The 21,234-nt window shown below is 37.1% G+C and overlaps 1 protein-coding gene across 3 annotated transcripts in view; it reads left to right on the plus strand.

Moving 5' to 3' along the window:
* The window catches only part of PLPP1 (phospholipid phosphatase 1), a 111,544-nt gene that overhangs the window by 45,626 nt on the left and 44,684 nt on the right, over nucleotides 1–21,234 (plus strand). For 2 of the 3 annotated variants that reach the window (XM_020997228.2, XM_020997243.2), the window contains exon 3: nucleotides 18,773–19,053. In XM_020997228.2, the coding sequence (XP_020852887.1) occupies nucleotides 18,773–19,053 (281 nt within the window). Of the gene's footprint in view, nucleotides 1–13,343; nucleotides 13,496–18,772; nucleotides 19,054–21,234 lie in introns of all 3 variants that reach the window. The other variant, XM_020997237.2, reaches the window with a different exon arrangement.

Raw genomic sequence — 21,234 nt, forward strand, 5'->3', positions numbered from 1 at the left:
ACTTAAAGATGCACTGTTAGAAAAAAAAAATTATAAGACTGAGAGCCAAGTGACTGGGTTTTTTCTTGCTCTTTTACTTAACTAGTTGTGTGACATTAGTTGTCATTTAGCCCCTTGGGATCTTAATTTCCTCAATTTTCAGCTGAATTATTTCTAAAGTCTCTCTGCCTCAAACTCATTTGATTCGAAAGCCCGATTTTTACCAAACCACTTAAACAATGCTTAGGAAACAAAGGTTACACATGATAAAAGACATTTAAAAAAATTTTCCCCCCTTTATGAAATAAGAATAACGACCTATGACTCAGTTTTAGTCATAAAACCCTCAATTTTGGTGATAAAGTATTGATTCCCGTATGTATATTTTAGACAAAATTTTGTGTTAATGGTGTATAGATATGTACATCAGAAAGGGTCTTTATTGGATTACTGTTAATACGGGATTAAATGGGCAGTGCTTCTCTGATCACCCTTCGACTGGATTCTCTTGGCATTTTGGTAGGCAAGATTTACAAAACTACTTTCATCCTTAGTCCCCATTGGTCCTTTGAATGTGAACATAATAGAATGAAAGTCCAGTTCAAGTGTGTCTAAGTAGTGGCCTTGGCAATACAATCACCTTTTGTATATGCTGCAAAATACTTTGTATCTCTTTTATTCTATTCTGATTTAGTTTTACAAAGAGAAATCATGCTGAAATGCCAGTCAACTGCGGTTTCTTCCAAACCTTACATTCAGCTGACCTTGTTTAATCTCATACATTTTGTTACACCCTAATAAACATGGCTTTAGGGAATGTTTGATATCTTTATTCGCATGTCTACCAGTATTTTCTCAGAAATTTTTGGGAAAACTCTGTCTTAAAAGTTAACTGCTAATATTCTACAATGTATTCCAAAGGCATAGTGAGAAATAATCATGTTGCCTTTGATGTATAACAAAATTAAAGTATACATTTTGTTATACATAATTTTTTTAAAGAGTCCTCTCATTTCTCTGTTATGTTGGCATTCCTGTCTTCAATTGGTTTTACCTTATATAAATGAAACTCTCTCCTGAAACAGTTTAATTTGGGTCTCCCTTGTAGCATCTCCCAAAGCTTTCAAGGACACTTGGTTACTTTTTAGGCTTCCCAGGTTCTTAATTTTTCCCTCTTTCAAAGAAAAAAAGTACCTCATTCTAAAGTGGTCAGAAAAACTCGTTTCGGAGAGGCCAGTTTTTGTCAGGTATTTCATTGTAAGGAGTTCGGTGCCGTTTTTGGAGGATTTAATCCTTGTTGCATCTGGGATTGAGATCTTCATTCAGTCCACTCAGCAAACATTCAGTGCCTCTTCATTCATCAGTTTAAATAAGAATATATTAAAACTGCCTGCTGTGTTCAAGACACTGTGTTAGGACCTACGGATATAAAAACATAATGAAAAACAGTAAGTTTTTACTTGCTATGAGACAGCCCCTGCAGTGCTTACAAAGAACATTTGCACAGATAATTTGAGGAAGGAGAAAGGACAACATTTTTTATTCAGAGTGTTTTGTTGGATGAAGAGCCAGACCTCAAATATGTGTCATTTGTGGTGGGCTATTTCATACTTAGGTGTCTGGATTTATATGGACTTTTCATGGCACTTAAGAATTCTTTTGATCTCAGTGCTCCATTTACCTACCTGTAAGGGAAATTTTTCTTGGAGCATTTTGGTTTTGTTTGTGTTTAAAAAATTTTTTTAATGACCCTAACTATCCTGTTGTGGCCTTACAAGACATTTTACTTTTCAGCTTTCATCTGTACTTCATACTTAGAAATTTGATGGTTGGACTTATTTGCACTAGCTTTCTTGTCGTTCAGAATTTTTAATAGCTTGCTTTGTGCTAGATACTGTGCTAAGCTCTGCGGATACAGACTGGAGGAGGTGACCCTCTACCTGGGGAAGCCCACACAGGAAAGTTGCAGTGCTGATAGAAAGGCCTGGAAGTTCTCAGGTTATAGGTGCATAGCAAGGCTTAAGGATCCTTAGGGTACACGGGCAAGTCACCGGCAGTGCCCCAGGGTTTGGCGGCCTGGTTTCAGGGCAGAAAGTAAAGCTTCAGAGGACTTAAGGACAAAGTGGTATGGCAGATAGTAGATCCCCTGGAGCCTCTATCTTTGTTGAAGGATTGTGGTTGGTTACTAGGTAGTAAAAGAGGAAAATCTGAGTAGGCATTCTCCCTTACTAGTGATCCTGAGCAAGTCATGTAGTGGCCTCACCTGTAAAATGAAGAAGGGCTCTAAGGTCTCTTCCAGCTTTAAATCTATGATCCTGTAACTTGCTACTCATTTAAAAGGTGTGAGTAACCATGTCTGCTCTATAGCACAGGGTGCCTAGATGGGCTCATCCTCCCACATTGGAAAGGTGGAGAGTAGACGTGAGGGCATTCTGAGTTCCCTCTTGCTGGATAGGGACAAAAGACTGTGTCCAAGCCAGGAGAAGGGAACAGAAAGGAAAGAAGGCTTTGGAAGGAGGGTGAGGGAGTGAGTGCTCATCTGCTTGAGGTGATGAGATCATTGTAAGAGATTTATTTGAAGCAGACTTGAGACTATTGTCAGAGGCAATCTGGCAGAAAGTTTACTAGCAGTAACTACAGTGGAATATAATAATTATACCTAGATTCTGTTAAAAAAAGTGAAGCGTAACAGTAGCTCAGACTTTTACAGTGCTTTATGGTTATAAAGCACTTGATATTGATTATCTAATTTGAGCCTTGCTGCGGACTTGTTAGTTAGGTAGTTTTAGTATTTATTTTTATTTTACAGATGAGGAGACTGAAGCTAAAGGGTTATTTGTTAAGTGCTTCCTGGGTCCTAGGCACTGTGCTAACTGGATTTTGGAAATAATAATGATAATGATAAGGTAGCACTATATAGCGCCTAATGTGCCAGGAACTGTGCTAAGCGCCTTGCAATTAAAATAATAATTTCAATAATCTGATCTTCACAAAAACTGTGGGAGGTAGGTGCTATTATTATCCTCATTTTATGGTTGAGGAAACTGAAGCAAACAGGTTAAGTGACTTGGCCAAGGTCATACAGCTAAGCTACTAAATTCCTGAGGTCAGATTTGAACTCAGGTCTTCCTGAATCGAGGCTTATTCTTCTACCCACCTGCCTCAGGTCATATTCCCTGCTTACTTCTGAACAAATGGGAAAAATATTTTATTCTAATTTAGGGGAGAACAGCCTTTCTGGCTTTAAATCCTGTGGTCCTATGGCATAGGACTTTGATTTCCAGATGTTTGTGCCTTCCTCATGGGGAGAGAGAAGGAGAAAAAGTGCCTGAAGGATTAAAGTGCCTGTAAATTAGATAAATTAGATAATTAGATAAAGACATGTTGAATATTATTTCTCCATTCTTCCACCTCCCACTTTTTTCCTGTCACAGTGAGTGGAAGAGAGGAAGATTAGAAAAGGCTTTTTGGCTATGGGTAAAGATAGAGAAGGATGAGTTTCAACAAGATTTTTTTTTTGAATTTTAATATTTTCCCATTACATGGCAAACTATTTTTGACCTTTTTCTTTTCTTTACAATTTTTGAGGTCCAAATTCTCTTCTACTCTCCCTTCCGCTCTCCCTTCTTTGAGAAGGCAAGCAATTTAATAAAGGTTATATGTGTGCAGTCATGTAAAACATTTCAATATTAGTCATGTTGTGAAAGAAAACACAGAAAAAATCCCCAAGAAAAGTGAAGAAAGTAAAATAACAATATGCTTTGATCTGCAATTCGGATTCCATCAGTTCTTTCTCTGGAGATGGATAGCATTTTTCATCATAAGTCCTTCAGAATTGTCTTGGGTCTTAATATTGCTGGGAATAGCTAAGTCGTTTGCAGTTCAATATTGCTGTTACTGTGTACAGTGTTCTCCTGGTTCTGTTCATTTCACTTTGCATCAGTTCATGTAAGTCTTTCAGATTTTTCTGAAAGCATCATGCTCATCATTTCTTCATAACACAATAGTTTCACATCACAATCACATACAGCAGCTTGTTCAGCCATTTCCAAATTGATAGTGTTCAAGAGCTTTTTTCACACAAGTTTCTTTCTTGACAATGGGCAATTTCAACAAATATTTATCTAACTCCTCTTACTCTATTCAGCAGAAAGCTAAGTCAAGGAAATGGAAGGAGTTGAGATACCCTTTATGTATTGTAGGGATGAAAGAAAGATTGAATAAATTAGCAGAGATATGTATACCTTTGTTTTATTTCAGAGTGACTTGTTAATTAATCTTTGAAGGGACAAGTAAAATAAAAGCTTCCTGAAGAGAAGGAATTTTTTTCATTTTTTGTGTTTTTTATCCCTAACCTAGTACAATGCCTACATATTAGGCACGTACATATTTAAATACAATTAAAATGCATAGTTCCTAACTTTTTCTAATTTTGTTATGTGTTCATTAGCTTTCATGTGTTTACCATCCTTCATCTTTTGCTAGTTCTGGGTGCTCCCATGCTTTTAGGTGGTCTGACTGTTCCTTTTGGAACTGATTTTGATTTGCTTCCTATTTTTTAAATCATGGACTAGTGTATGAAATGAAATGTCATAAATATCTCACAATGAAAATGTTTACAGCTTTATTTTACTGTCTAAAAATAAGGACAGAAAGAAGCTGAACATTGGCACATTTTTTTTTTTGCACCTTTACCTGGTGGCTTCAAAAATAGCTCGTTCAGAAATAGGCACCAGGAATGTATTTGGGTTATAATTTAATTATTGAAATATATAAATAAAAAAATTATGAATATAGTTTGGCTAGTTTTTCATAAGGGGAATGGAGTGGCTTGGGAAGTGATGGATTTTCTTTTACTGGAGGTCTTCAGTTGAAGGCAGGCCAGATGACCCGTTTCTTGGAGATTTTTGGTTGGATCTAGATCTGAGACCCTTTTCAACTCTAAGGTTGTGTGGAATGCTGACACTTTAGTGTTTTGTTTTGTTTTTTAAGAGGGAGTAGGGAAGGCACTTCAAAGAAGTCTCTTGACCAGCCATTTTGTGCCTCTGGGTTTCCACATAATCTTCTGTATTCATACATAATGTACCATGTATATGCACACATACATATGTATGTACAGGATGTGATTTTAGGCTACCTCCCTCCCCCTGCCAGTGTGTATACATATTCCTATGTAACATAAAGAATATAAATTAATTTTAACTAGCTAAAATATGGGAAGGTAAATCTGCTTCAAAAAAAGATAGAGTGAAAGAATCTTTAAATTGGCAGGATCTCATAAATAAATCAACGATGAATTCCAAGGCTAATTGATAGGTATAATTTTGTATAATTCATATTATTCCCTTGGGGAAGAAGATTGGTCCAATAGACTGGGTTTTGGTGGCAGAGGATCAGGGTTCATATCCCATCCCTGTCACTTACTTTCCTATTTGGCCTTAAATATAACGTTATCAAACCTATGTGTGAGATGTGGGAGATGCATAAAAAGGCAGAAAGGCAGTTCTCAAGATCCCATTCTAGTGGAGGAGACACTGCAAACCACTCTGTGTACACAAGATATGGGATAAATTGGGGAACATCTCAGAGGGAAGTCACTAGCATGAAGGGGAATCAGGAAAGACTTCTTGAAAATTTGATTTTAGCTGGGACTTGAAGGGAGCTTTCAGGGAAGCCCAGAAGTAGAGATGTGGCAAGAATTCCAGGCATGCAGACCCCTGAAAATGGTGGGCGTTATAAAATGGGCAGGTAAGAGTAACTTGCAAGTACCTAACTGACTAATAGGCAAAGTACTTACTAACCACTCTGGCCTTCAAAAGTTTCTTCCTCTGTAAAATGAGATGATTAGACTTGATGACTACTAAGAAGATACCTAATCCTTTCATCCTTTTATATCTGTTGAAAAAATAGCTTGCTATTTTTTTTGAAAAAAATATTTTTAAAGTGTTTGAATTGCTAAGAATAACTAGTGTGCAACATAGGACTTGGTGTATAGTAAGCTACCCAGTTATGTAGAAGACATCTAGAAAATTCTTCAGTTAAAATGTTAATCGTTTTAAATTTGAAAATGTTGGAAATTTTGACAGTTTTAAATCTTGAAATAGGATGTCAGAGGTTTCTTTAGGTACATGTTGTATATACTTGATCTTACCTTTAAGGTCAGGTACGTACACTATGAATTCTGTTTTAGGTTACTACTTACTGTGTTGTTAAGAACAGAATCTTGAATGACTTTAAAATTGAGATTCTTTAAAAATACATATATAATTTAAAATACATAAGTAGAAATTACTGGATTCTGTTGGTTTCTGTAATTTAAATAGAATATGAGTCACTGTTGTGAAGACTAGAGTACACACCCTGCACCCACCCAACCTTTTGTTTTCTTCTGAATGTATTTTTAATTATGTGTAATAGATAGAAGGCATCCTTTGCTCATTCAGAGGACAGGTGCCTAACTGAAGCATTGTTTTCATTTTCAGTTTATTCTAGTAGCTGGGTCCCTCTGTTTTATTGAAATTTAGAATTACCTTTTGAATGGGTGTGCTAAATGACTAATCAGTTTGTAGATAACAAGAGTTTAAAAGAGTGAGTCTAACAGAACTAGATTATCTGATTGGTTTGCCAGGCACATGCCTAGAGGCTGAAGGTTAGCCTGAATCTAATCTCTTCTTTTTAGGGAAGGATTTCCCTTTTTCTCTGTGACCTTCAGCTCTCCATTCCTAGATGGAAGTGTGAGAATTAAAGTAAACATATCTGAAGCATTGAAATTGGGTCAGCATAAGGTGTAAGAGGCAGCCATTAGCATATGAACTATTCACAAGACTCAAGACTTTGGAGGAAAATGTTGAAGGGCAAAGGGGAACATCCCATTGGCTTTCCCTCACTGAGATATATATGATAACTTTCTTGGAACCTAGGAAGACTCAGTAATCCACTAAAGCGCAGTTAAGAGGGTTAAGTCATGTTGCTTAGAATCCCCAGTTTAGAGACATGGTGGTTAGGAAACAGCCACTGGTTTCCATCCAGTGTGTTGGAGAGTTCTTATGTCCAGAGACAGATTTATGGTGGTTTTTTTGTTTGTTTGTTTCTTCCCCCCTCCCCTCCTCGTAGCCTCCCTCTCCAAGACAGCATGCAATCTGATATAGGCTATATATATACATTCCTATTAAACATTTTCACATTAGTGATGTTGTAAGGAAGAATTAGAACCAATAGGAGGAACCACCAGAAAGATGAAACAAAACAAAACAGAAGAAGAAAAAGTAGTAAATAGAATGCTTCGATCTTCATTCAAACTCTATAGTTCTTTCTTTGGATATGGATAGCATTTTCCATCATGAGACCTTTGCAGATATCTTAGAACCTTGCACTGCTAAGAAGAGCTAAGTCTATCAAAGTCAGTTATCACACAATGGGGCTGTTACTGTGTACAATGTCCTCCTGGTTCTGCTCCCTTCATTCAGCATCAGTCCATACAAGTCTTTCTAGGTTTTTCTGAAGTCCACCTGGTCGTCATTTCTTATAGCAGAACTTGTTCAGCCATTCCCCAATTGATGGGCATCCTTTCAATTTCCAATTTTTTGATACCACAAAACTGCTATAAATATTTTTATACGTGTGGGTACTTTTCCCATTTGTATGATCTCTTTGGGAGAATCTTAATGTTAAAAGAGGTAAAAATAACTAGTTATGCTTTCTTCTCCTGGGAACTAAGGGATAGGTTGGATCCTCAAATATTTATTGAGTGCCTACTACATGCCTGGCATTATGCTTAGCTCTAGTGATACAAAAAAAGGCTGAAGACAGCTCCTGCCTGCCCTGGAGGAGCTCACAGTCTGATGGGAAGGAATGTGGAAACAATGTGTATAGCCAAGATAAGATAAGATAACAAACTGGGCATAATCAACAGAGGGAAGGCCCTAGCATTAAGGGGGACTGGGGAGAGTTTCTTACAGAAGGTAGGATTTTTAGCTGATATTTGAAAAAATCCAAGGAAGTCAGGAGGTGATTGGGAAGTGTTTGAATGTGATAGATAGATGACCCATCAGTTTTTAAGAATTTATCAATAAAGCCTTCTGTTTTTACAAATGTAATAGCTCATTCGCTGAGAAGGGTCAGTTTTTGGTATAGATGCAACAAGTTGAATCACAGGTTTAGTTTAAAGGATGGAGAACTGTTTAGGTATTGCAGTATTATTACCACATCTAAAGATATAATTATTTGTACTTCAGGGTAATTGCCTGGTTTATGTCATGGCGTTTGAAAATCCTGTGCATTGAGTAATGCACTTTGTCATCTACTGGTGTGGAAACAGATCACAATTTTTAAAAATAGTTAACATGAACTAAGGCAGTACATACTCTATTTGTAAATGTAACATTACTGAGAAGGATTTTATAAGTAAGCACATTATATTTCAAAAATAAACAATTAATAGGACACCATGAAATAAAATTAAGCTGGACAAGGTGCCATTTTATTTTTGCAAAACTTGGGAGAAGTCTTTTTCGAGTGTAGGTCAGCGTTTGGATAAAGTAGGCAATTTGGATTGTTCAGATAAAGTAAATTTTATAAAATCAATCTGAGTAGAAAAAATTGGTATGTTTAAAACCCTCACTCATTTCTTTGTAAACGTCTTCACACATTAAAACTCATTTAGGGCATAACCCAAAAATTTAGCTACTAAAAATTTCTTGGGAGAAAACTAGAACGTTATTATCTTACATGAGACCTCAGAATCCTTTAAGACCATTTTTATTTGAAAAAAATGTTTAGCAGTGAATCACCTCCACTAGAGTACTAGAATAATGTTACCTTGTGGCATAGAGGTGCCTCTAGGTTCTTTGCTATTGAAGTGTCAATATTCCTATGGACTCTGCCCAGGCCTCTGTGTCAGCTTTTTGAGTTTGGAGAGGCTTCTAATAAGGAAGCTTGGCCACTACTCTGAGATTGTCTATTAAAGTTTGAAGGGAGGATATTTTACTGTGCTCCCTCAGGGAATATGAATGCTAATGAAATTACATTTTTTAAAATATTGAAGAAGCAACTTTTGTCATACTGATATGAATGGGAACCATCTATAATAAAATCATATTTTTCTGACTTCCTAAGGGGCAGTCTCCATCTAGGTAGACAATCTTGTTTGGAGATATTTTTTGGGTCAGGTTCTGGAACTTTTAGGAAGGAATTTTTAGGAATCTTCTTACAGAGAACTCTTTTGAGCCTTTTCTTCCCTACCTACAATGCAATTGTTACCCAGTAAATCTAACAGCACTGACTGCATTTCATTATCTGTCCTCTTCTGCTTAGCTTTTAGTCATTTTTTTGTGTAGCAGGGTATAGTTATATGCAATCATCCTTTCATTGTTAGATCTTAAATCCTGGAGTGCAGTCCTTGATAATTATTCATTTAAGGCTTACATATTATTACTGGGGCAGCTGGGTGGCTAGAATTGCTGAGCCTAGAGTCAGGAAGACTCAACTTTCTTAATTCAAATCTGACCTGACACTTACTACCTGTGACCCTGGGCAAGTCACTTAACCTGGTTTGTCTCAGTTTCCTCTTCTGTAAAATGAGCTGGAGAAGGAAATGGCAAACTACTCTGGTATCTTTAACAAGAAAACCCCAAATAAGGTCATGAAGAGTCAGACAGGACTCTTCTGACTGAAGACTGAAAAACAGCTAAACAAAATTGTTGTTACCCTTCCCAGTAAGCCCCAGATCTACCTCTTCTCACCAGCTTATACTCTATTTGAAAATTTCCTTTTGTGCTGCTAGGGTATCATCAGGTAATAATCCTTGTGAGCAGAAGCAGATTTTAGAGCTGATTAGGAACAGCAGACTATGTATGTAAGCAGTACTGTCAGCAACAGATGATTAGACTTGGTTTCTAGCATTGTGTGAATGAGGTTACGGTCATGGGTTTGATCCTGTGGGGGCTTTGCCCTTTCTCTCACTGGCCAGCTGTCTGCCAGGTATATGCCACAGATCACAAGGAAGAATGGGCAAGTGAGTTGTGGATGGATCAGCCCAAACCTGTCACTATTACCAGAAGAATGACTAAGAATGAACATGTCCTGTACTTGTCATCCATCTATGTGAAGGAGTTGACGTATTCTTTTTTCTGTTTCATTAGAGGTAAAAGTTAGCTGCAATCGTAAGTTCATTTTTCCTGGGATGGACCTGGTTAAACCAAATATATCTTTTTAAAAAGAGAATGAAAATTATTTTAAAGGAAAAAAAATCTCCCTGAATAATGGGAGAAAAAACATGCCAATGTTTCTCCTGTTATAAACAAATTAACATTCCTAAATGCAATGAAAATTATAGAAAAGGCTCATTGAACATCATTAGCTGTGACATTTCTGCTTATTAGCTGTCATTTTCACTTGGTAACATCCTGTTTTTATCAAGTACTGATTTTTAACTGAAATGGTATTTGTGCTATCATTATCACCGTCTAGGCTTTGTCCTGTGCGCGCTCTCTCTCTCTCTCCCTCTTTTTTTACTTTTTCAGTCTCTATTTCTCATGAGTTTATCTTCTGTCTACAGGTGACTCACACAAATCTGTGATCTGTTCCATCTTTCTTCTGAGCCACCCCAGTCATGCATCTCATACCACCTATTGCATATTTTAAATTGGATGTCATTCAACCAGTGAACATTTATTAAGTGCTTACTATGTGCTAGGCTCTGTGCTAAACCACAGATCTGCTGTAAGAGGCAAAAGATGATCTCTGCTCTCAAGAAGTTACAATCTAATAATGTCTTGAAGGCATCTCAAATTCAATATGTACAAACCTTGAACTCACTATCTTTTCCCTATTCCAGAACCCTACCGACCCTCCTTTTTTCTTTAGAAGAACACTCTCATCCTTTGAGTCACTGAGATTCTAGGGCCTTGAGGTTATATTATTGATTCTTCATTATGGGTACTCTGTTTTTTAGGCAGCGGTTCATCAGAAAGTTTTATTTAATTTATCATTAATATTCAAGTCATTTCTAATTTGGAGAGAAATGTTCAAACTGGCATGTAATTCCCTTCCACCCCCTTCTAACATGATACTACTTCAAATTAATTTAAGGTAATATTTATAGGAATTTTTATCAAGGAAAAAATAATCTTAAAACACAGTCTAGTTTAGAATTGAGCAAACATCTTTATCTGGTTTCTCTTGGATGACTTCCTCTGTATCTCCTTAGTTGTTTTTCCACTTCCTCCTGAATAATGGACTTTCTCCTACATATTTCTGTTTGGGAATACAAATTGAATAGGAGCCACTTTGAGTGCCTGCTTTTGAATGGAAGAGGGAACTTGCAGGTGAGCAGATCCCTACTCTAAGGGGATAGATGGAGGAGGTTGCCCATATAGTGTCTTAGGGTGGAGAAAGGCTAGGCTAGAGAGGTTCTTATTCTTTGTTAAGCTGTCTGGTTTATCAATTAATCTATCCACCTAATGAAAGGTTCTTTTTCCTTTTGTCTTGGATTTATACCATCTACCTACCTTTCCTCAGAAAAGGGTTTTTTTCCCCCATTCTGGGAAAGGTTTTGGAGGAAATAATATTATTTCTAGAGGATCTAAAAAGGTGATTTTAAAGTATGCTTCCATGTAGGTGAAAACACATACATAGAAGGTTTCAGCTGCAAGTCAGATGGATAGGTATCTAGTGATATTTCATCTGGTAAAATCAGATCCATTTTTGATATTGCCAAGATCTTTGTTGGCAACTTTCTTTTTTGGGTCTTGAGTAGCTGTGGCTTTAGCACCCCCTAAAACAGTTGCCTTTGTCTCTGGGCAGTTACTTGCTATGATGATGGCTTTGAGGACTAGGCAGAAGGACTGGTGGTGTGGGCATACAACCAGACCGCAGGGCTCATGGGTGTACCTTAAGCTGATTGGTGGCGGTTCATCCGAAGCTGGTGGGCCCCTTCTCTACTCAAAGATGGCCAGGGGCCTGGGAGGGAAACAGAATTTGTGGTCTTGTTAACATGGCTATTCTCAAGTGTCTTTGGCCTTGGTTGTTTTCATCTGGGTCTCAGGGAAAGTGGTGGTAATAGTTAAAATCATATTAAGGGGGCATAAATGAAATGTGACATGATACCGTTACCTTTCACTTTGGCTTGGAGCGATTGACACATCTGTATTTTTAGTAAATATAATTTGAGACTTTTCCTTGACAGACTGGATTCAGTGTTAGGATCTCTGTTCAAATCTTAGCTCTTTGCCTTATTACTACTTTTGTGACCTTGGACAAGTCCCTTACTCTCTCTGGGCTTCATTTTCCTTATTTGTAGAATTTGAAGATTGGATTAAATGGCTTTTAAGGTCCTTTTCATACTAAATATATGATTTTCTGATAATAAATGTTAACTGGATTTCAAGGACAGGGCTTAGGGCTTGGCCTGGGGGTAGAGAGAGCTGGTGACAATAGACCCAAGCTTGTTGCTTCAAGAAGAGAGGGGAGGGGCAGCTAGGTGGCAGCAGGGGATAGAGCACCGGCCCTGAAATCAGGAGGACCTGAGTTCATATCTGGCCTCAGACCAAACTCTTGACACTTACTAGCTGTGTGACCCTGGGCAAGTCACTTAACCCCAATTGTCTAAAAAAAAAAAAAATTTTTTTTTAAAAGAGGGGACCATTCCTCTTCCCCTTCACCCTCTTGGTGCATAATCAGTGATATGGAGCAGTAAGACTGAGTAGGAAAGAGCAACTTGTACATCTCCATCCTTCCTTTTAAAATGCCGAGTGCAAGCTTTTAAAAGTTCCTCATCAAGTGATTCTGAAAATCTAAGAAATAAATGAAAAAGGGAAAACAGTTGGATTTCTGATAGCTTAGCCAGTCACTGATATTTTATGGGAATTGTGTAAGTATGTGTCTTATGTAGGGCCTGTGAAGTTTTCCTTTTCCTTTGTTCTCTCTTTTAACTTTGGAAAGATTCTAAGAAAATTTTTAAGTTTTAGGTTTTACTCCTTTTCCTGAAGGGAGGGCATGTTCTTTGCTGTCTGTCTGGTGACTGGCTGGGAAGCAGGACAGAACATCTCCCATTTACACAGCCGTCCCCCAGGAACAGAAAGATTCTGAAATTGATTTGGTCTGTGTAGTCCCGAAACAGAGAGGAGGTTGCCAAGGGAAATACCTTGAGTCTTGTTTCTGGTAGGAAAGAGACCCCTGAATACCTTGAACAGATGATAACTTTCTGACTCTGCTGTTGCATGCTTGCTTTTTTTTTTTTCTTATGTGTGATCTCTTCTTTATCTCCTATGGCATACCTTTCTCAGCCTACTCATGGAACAATAATCACCATTAGCTTTAACGTTTCCTTTTTAATGTTTTGTTTTTTTATTTATTCCCTTTGCTAGCTGGATTGCCTTTTGCAATTCTTACTTCAAGGCATACCCCCTTCCAGCGAGGAGTATTCTGTAATGATGAGTCCATCAAGTATCCTTACAAAGAAGACACCATATCTTATGAATTATTAGGTGGAATAATGATTCCATTCAGTATAATCATTGTAAGTTAAATCTACTTTTCTTGAAGTATGTCTTTTTGGGTCATTTGCCTTGAGTTAGTGTCTCATCTATTAAATATATGTAAACCTTAGAAGCAAATTAACTCAATGTTCCTCAGAAGCAGTTGGAGATAAATAATAAATTAACAATAATAGTTGCATTTATATAGTTTCTGCCAGGTACCATGCCCTGTGTAAGCACTTCACAAATATCATATCATTTGATCTCAAGAGGTAGGTGCTATTATTATTGTTCCCCTTTTACAGATGAGTAAACTGAGACAAACAGGACAAGTGGCTTGCCCAAGGTTACTTGATTAGTCCCTAGAGATGGGATTTGGTGTCAGGCCTTCCTGTCTTCAGGCCCAGTGCTCTACCCACTGTGTCACTTTGCAGCCTAACACCAGATATGTAGTAGAATTAATCTGTCAGTTTTTCTCTTTCAAAAAGTAGGTACAAAAGAATAATCAAGTAGTGGACTAACTTTATTATGAAGGTAGATTGTATGTTGATTCATATTTATTTTCCACATCTCAGATATTTGAAATATAATATCCTATTCACAGTTTTTTAAAAGAAAAATTATAATTTCAGCCAAAGTATTACTCTGCTTTGGAAGGTGATGGTTTCCCCTCAGTAGAAATCTTCCACTGAAGGCTGATGATCACTTCTTTGCCATGTTGGAGAGCAGAATTGGATTTAGGGGGCTCCTGTGATCCCCTTTTCAGTCCTGAGCTCTTTGAGATTCTGTGGTCAGGTTTAAAATAATCCATAAAATGCATAACATACCTATAGAATATTTAAAATCTAGATAGGCTATTCCTTTATGATAATTTGATAGTTGGGGAACTGCAACTATGTGCACACGAGAGCTATTTGCTTACCCAAACCAGTGCTAAGATTCGAAGCTTTCTCAGAACTTGTGAAGAGGGAGGGAAAATTGCTAATTCTGTTTTAAGTTTCATTTGACCCCTAGAAAAAGCATGTTTCCTTCAGAGAGCATTTCCAGGTAATGCCATAAAGAGAGGAGTGGAAACCACATTTTTGTACATAATTAAAATAAGTACTTAAGTTCCTTTGGTGGATATGAAGGCCACAAATTAACCCCTAATTCATCTTGTAGCAGCTTATTTGTAGAAAACAGAACATGGAATTTTTTTCTCTAGTGGATAATTTGTAAATAGATGAAAAAAATATCAAATAGTAGTAATACAGGTTTATTGGGAGAGGACTTTCTTTGGTCATGTTTTGGGTTGATAATTTGCTGAACATTTGGTATTAACATGTCATCTAGAGAAAACACTACAAATGTAAATAACTTATCCCTTGATTTATGTTAATACTGAAAACAACACAGACATGAATCCCTAATATGGGGAAACTGTTTTAAGTGTAGTGTGGTCAGAGTGTACATTTTTTCAGCCCAGTGCTGAAAGCCTCCTAATAATTAATATTGTTAAAAAGTGTTTACTATATGAGATTGCACACCCTCTTGGGGAGGGAGGTGGAGGAAAATTTAATTTAAAATTATGGAACTTTATGGAATTTATAGAAGTGATTGTTGATAATTCGAAATAAATTAGTTTAAAAAAGTATTTAATCTTATGGTTAGTAACTAGGTACTTTACTACAAACTCATCCTCCCTGGACTGTTATGTAATTGTATAGTTAGTGATTGACTATCCTTTTTATGAAGAGATCTCCTTCAAGTTATATTTCTTTACTTTTTTACTCTGGTTTGGAAATCAGTGAATTGACTTAGTTTAAAAATCTTTGAGGGGCAACTAGGTGGCTCAGTAGAGAACCGGCCCTAAAGTCAGGAGGACCTGAGTTGAAATCCTGCCTCAGATACTTGACACTTACTAGCTGTGTGACCTTGCAAGTCACTTAACCTCATTGCTTAGCTGCCAGAAAAAAATCTTTACATTCTGGAATTGACAGTCAAAATGTGAAAGTAACTAATATTTCTTAAAGGGATAGCTTTTTTTTTTTAAATTAGGAATATCATTCTGAGAAAATACTAGCTACTTAAATAGAGGCTTTTTTGGACCAGATCTGTGATTTCGTTGAATTCTGCTCTGAATTCCTAGTGAAAAAACTTACTGTACATATATAAATCTAGTTGAATTATACTGCATTTGCTCAGAAATTTGTCATTACTTGAACAAGGGATATGTTCTCTGTAGGAATCTTGAAGCAGGTGCAAATGAAATAAATCCCTGTGAGATTTTAGATAGAAAACGTTCCTAGTCTAGGGAAACCACTTGTGAAACAGGTGTCATTGACTAACATGGAAATGTTTTGCACGACTGCATATATAGAACCTGTATCAAATTGCTGACCTTTAGTGAGTTGGGGAGGGGAAGGACAGAAGGAGAGAATTTGGAACTTAGATTTTTAAAAATGAATGTTAAAAATTGTTTTTATTTATAAGTGGGAAAAAATAGAACATTAAAAAATTGTCTTTACATGAAATTGGAGAAAATGAAATACTGTTTAAAAAGAGAAATAGGTGTCATTGGGGCTGAACTGTGAAGAATGGGTAGCATTTGGGTAGTAATACGGTTAGTAATAGAGGGAGTATTCCATGAAACTGATGAGAGCAATAAAAAAAATTCTTAAGCAATGTTGAAGTCCCAGAAAGAATCAGAAAATAGGAGGGGAAAAGCAAATTGTGAGCTAGCACTTCACTGGGCCAGGTTCTAGCTTGTGGACCTGAGGGAGGTAAAGGATGGCTGGTCATGGCCTGGGTAGGGCCTGAAGGGAGTCTGGTGGGTGGTAAGCTGGTTCAGTAGTAAGGATGGGACCCAGTGGTAATTAGATGTTGCAGTGAGATTTGGTAAGTGGTGGGGTGGGTTGGGGGCAGGACAGAGGTTAGAGTGGATGGGAGAGGTATGAGGTTAAGGAGGTGTGTCCTGAAGAACTCAGAGGCATCAGTTAACCATGGTGGCTTTTGCTGATAAAGGGATCTCAATGAGTCATCCTAAATATTGGCCACCTTAGTGTCTCATAATAGATCTACTTTGAGTGCCAGTGAATGAAGAAAGGAGGCAACCATGCCTGGCTTAAAGGGTATTTGTTAAGTAGAATCTTCCACAAGAGGGAGACACTTGGGGTTCTTAGAGAATCAAGCGAGCCTCCCTTCAGGTGAGCCCTGCCTTCCCAGGGACCTCCAGGCTCTGTCCATACCCATCCCCCACACCCCTGTATTGAGTCCCTATTCTTTGTAGTGCACTACATTTGAGGGGGGTATACAAGGATTAAGATCCCATTCCTCTAGGGTCTCAGTCTGCTTAAAGAAATGAATATCTAATTCCAGAATCTCAGGCATCATTGAGTTGCCTGGGGGAGGACATTGGCAAGGGGTTGGTAATTGGTTGTTACCTCTAAATTATATCACATAGATAGTCCCACTCGAAAAATGGAATTTGAACTGCAGTGTAATTTGTTTACTAAAATCATGTGTGTATTTAAAGATATGGAGATTAATAAATGGCTTGCCACCTGAAAATGAACTTTGGCCTATCCTGTTCCCTTTCACCAATTAAAACCACTGATGAAAGCAAATGTGACACATTATTGGTTCTCCATTGATTCTCTGAGTATCTCTTTGTCTTTCTATCTCATGTAGTCAGAGCATAGTTTATTTTTTAGTAAATGTTTTTTTTCATAGTCATTCATTATTTTGTGTTTCCAAGCATATTGGAATTAACTGATTTTTAGAAAGCGTTCTTTTGTGACCTCAAGATCATTAAAAACTAGGATTTAGAGCTGATAGGGACCTCAAAGATTATGTAGTCCAAATTCCTCATTTTACAGGTGAGAGACATGAGTTCAAAAACAAGTTTTTCTTGATCACACAAACTAGTAAATAGTGGTACCAGAATTTTTGAATCAAGATTATCTGACTGAAAATTCATCTTTCCAGTAAAGATGCTCTTGGTTCAGGTGCCTTACTCCTATCCATTGCTTTAAAACTTATTTATTCTAGTCTCCTCTTAAAGCTCTCTTTTTTTTAAAGGTAATTGGGGTTAAATGACTTGCCCAGGGTCACACAGCTAGTAAGTGTCAAGTGTTTGGTCTGAGGCCTCATTTGAACTCAGGTACTCCTGACTTCAGGGCCTGTGCTCTGTCCTCTGCGCCACCTAGCTGCCCAGTTCAGTTTTGCAATGTTGAGGGGTTTTTTTGTTTTTTTTTTTGTTGTTGTTTTTACTTTTTTGGTGAGGCAATTGGGGTTTAGTAACTTGCCCAGGGTTACACAGCTAGTAAATGTCATATGTCTGAGGTCAGGCTTGAACTGAGGTCCTCTAGACTCCAAGGCCAGTGTTCTATCCGCTGCGCCATCTAGCTGCCCCCTTAAAGCTCTTCTTATTAGTAATATTGTTATCCTCATATACAAATAGCAAACATCTGGAAAAACTCGCACAGTTGTTGGATTTATGGGAAGATTTGGTCTGCATCATGTGTTAACTGAGAATTATTACTGTTAAAATGACCAATTTCTGGTCTTAATTTCTGCTAAAAGTACACACAAAAAAAGATAAAGATGTGCTTGAAAATGTTTTTTTAGGAAAGGGAAGAAACAACTAAGCAGGTTTTTAGTGACTGTTTTATTAAGACTTCCTAAAGGAAATCTGGCTTAAAGATCTGGAAAGGCGTAATTTAGAGGCACCATCAGCTCAATAAATGCTCTTGTACTTTTGGCAACCGTATTCAGTCCCTGTTCTTTTACTTCAGATTCTGACTTCCTCAAATTGCCACCCTTTTGGCAAAACAGACATTTCTCTTTCAGAGAAAGGTCAAAGATAAATGAAATAGAACTTAAAATAAAATACACTTCACATAGAGGGCATTCCAATTTAGTCTTTAATGGGCTAGTATGGGAAAGTTTGCAATCTTTGAAAAATGAGGACTTCCCGTAAAGGACAGCAATATAATCAACCTTTTAAAGCTATGAAAACGGAGGTAAAAGAACAGGGCAACAAGCACTTTCTGCGTGCCAGGCACTGTGTTAAACACTGGGCACCAGCAAAAAGAAAGGTTTTAAATTGTCTCAATCGTAATTTTTTTTTTCAACCAAAATTTCTTGACAAGCATCCAAAAGAAATAAAAATGATTTTTAGGATCTTTTTATAGTTTAAAATAGAGTATCATTGGTAGAAAAATGTCATTTGTATTTTTGAATGCTACTTTGTTGTGATTTTATCACAATTTTCACTTTATTAATTTTTTTAGTTACTGAATTTTTAAAATTATTTATCTCTTGTCTCTCTTTTTCAGATGATTCTTGGAGAAGCCCTGTCCGTTTACTGTAATCTCTTGCATTCAAATTCCTTTGTCAGGAACAACTACATAGCCACTATTTACAAAGCCGTTGGGACATTTCTGTTTGGGGCAGCTGCTAGCCAGTCCCTGACAGACATTGCCAAGTACTCCATAGGTAGACTTCGGCCCCACTTTTTAGCTGTCTGTGACCCTGATTGGACAAAATTCAACTGTAGTGATGGCTACATTGAAAACTTCCCATGTCGGGGAAATTCAGTAATAGTTAATCAGGGAAGGTGAGTATGAAATATGTTGTCCTGTGGTGAAACTTTTGCATATTTAATGTTCTAAGTTTTATCTTTTGTGTTAATAGTCCAAAAAAGGACAATCTTGAGATGATGGGATGTTTTTTATTACTTAGCCAAATTAGCGTGGCTACCAGGAGGTTTTTTCCAGTTTCTTCATTTTCCTTTGCCTCTGTCAAGAACATTGAGGTGCAAATTTTTCTGTCTCCAGCTGTTTTTCATATCTTATAACAAAGCATGAAAAGTTGCATAGCATCTTAAATTTTTTTTCAGATCTGAATTCTCTCCCTTCCCCCGCCCCCATGTCAAGCAAAATAAATTCTCACTGGCCTCCGCCCCCCCAAAAAAAAGAGGAAAAGAAAGAGTTTTAATCTGTTTTCTTGAATCTATTACCTTTCTATCTGGAGATATATAGCATGTTTCATCATGAGTCCTCTGGATTTGCAGTTAGTCATTTTATTGATCAGAGTTAAGTCTTTCAGAGTCTTTATGACCTGGTCCTGCTCACTTCATTAGTACATAAAAGCCTTTCCAAGTTTCTCTGAAGCCATCCCATTTGTCATTTCATACAGCATAATGGTGTTCCTTAGCATTCATAGATCATAACTTATTCAGCTGTTTTGGTACTCCCTTGGTTTCCTGTTCTTTTGCTATCACAGAAAGAGCATCTTCATAATTTCTTAATGTTCCAAGAGAACTGAGAGGTCATTTAATTCCATCCCTCCCTTCCCTGTTTAGGAACTCCTCCTACAGGATCTCTGATGGATAGTCTCCTTTTCACTTTCACACTTCAGACTTTTTAGAACAATATTAAACAAGAAGTTGATGCCTTCTGCAGGACAGCCCTTTAAGTAATTCTAGAGAGCTATCTTATCTCCTTCCCCCATTCCCCTTTCTATTATCCAGACTAGATAATCCTGAGTCCCTGAGACATATTCCTCATGTGACATGTTTTCTTATTGTCCTTGGATTTTCTTCTTAAAATGTGAAACCCATAGATCCACCCGTTAGATTATTCTTATTTGGAGCAATAAGAAGACTTGGCATTATTTTAAGTCAGACACTATTTCACAAAAAGACTGAATGGTTGAACAGCATAAGGTTAACACTGGCAAGGTGGTGACTTTGTGTTGTTGATCATCAAAATGTCAATTGTTTTCTCAAATTTGGACCAGTTCCAAGGAAAGATAAAAATGGCTATATGGAAAACTAATGGAATAAAATAGTCTCATAACTTGCTTTTCCACTTAGCAGTTTTCATCTGAAAACCTTTTCCCTTTGTTAAGAGTCACATTCTTCAAGTGAAAGTAATTTCTAGGAAATGGATTTCTTTGAAAGTTTGCTTATCTCTTGTGGACAGACCACTGTGATGCTATTAAGTAAATAGTGTCAGCTTACTACATGGGGTTTTACAGGTCTTGAGGAATACATATCATTAGCCTTGTAAATAGATATTTATTGAATGACTAGGTGGAAATAAATAAATAAATAAATAAATAAATAATATAATATAAATATATTGTGTGTGTGTGTGTAATATGTATATGTATAATCCCCCCACCAGTGAGGCAGTCAGGGTTAAGATACTTGCTCAGGGTCACACAGCTAGTGTCAAGTGTTTGAGGTCAAATTTGAACTTGAGTCCTCCTGATTCCAGGACTGGTGCTATATCCACTCTATCCACCTACCTGTTGCTCCCTTCCCCTTTTTTTGTGTGAGGCAACCTGGATTTTCTGAAAAATTTCCTTATAGGCTTGGTGGCATTAATAATATGTTTGATTTCAAAACCTGCCACTTATTTCTGAATGGCATTCTATCTTTTCTTGTCTCTCCTTACTACTAAAATATTCCAAGTAGCTCTTATAATATAAAGCAACTACTAATTAATAAAAGCTATAGAAAATTTGACTTTTGGTGTGAGGAAATGGATCAGATCTTTGGGGACTCTGTTTGTTCCAGTTATTAGGTCTGTGATTTTTCTGATTATTATTTGAACTAAATTTTTTGATCAGTTTAATTTCTTGCACTATACTCTCTGAGGAATATGGGAGGGTGTCTTTAAAAATAAAGATTAGTGGTAGCTTGAATATAGTGAGTTTTTTTAATAATGGGAAAAGGATTTAATTTGTTGTAGCAAGTGCTGCCCCCCCCCTTTTTTTGTGTGTGTTTTGG

This window comes from Phascolarctos cinereus, unplaced genomic scaffold (genome assembly GCF_003287225.1).
Source record: "Phascolarctos cinereus isolate Bilbo 61053 unplaced genomic scaffold, phaCin_HiC Scaffold_4;HRSCAF=312, whole genome shotgun sequence".
Lineage (NCBI taxonomy): Eukaryota > Metazoa > Chordata > Mammalia > Diprotodontia > Phascolarctidae > Phascolarctos > Phascolarctos cinereus.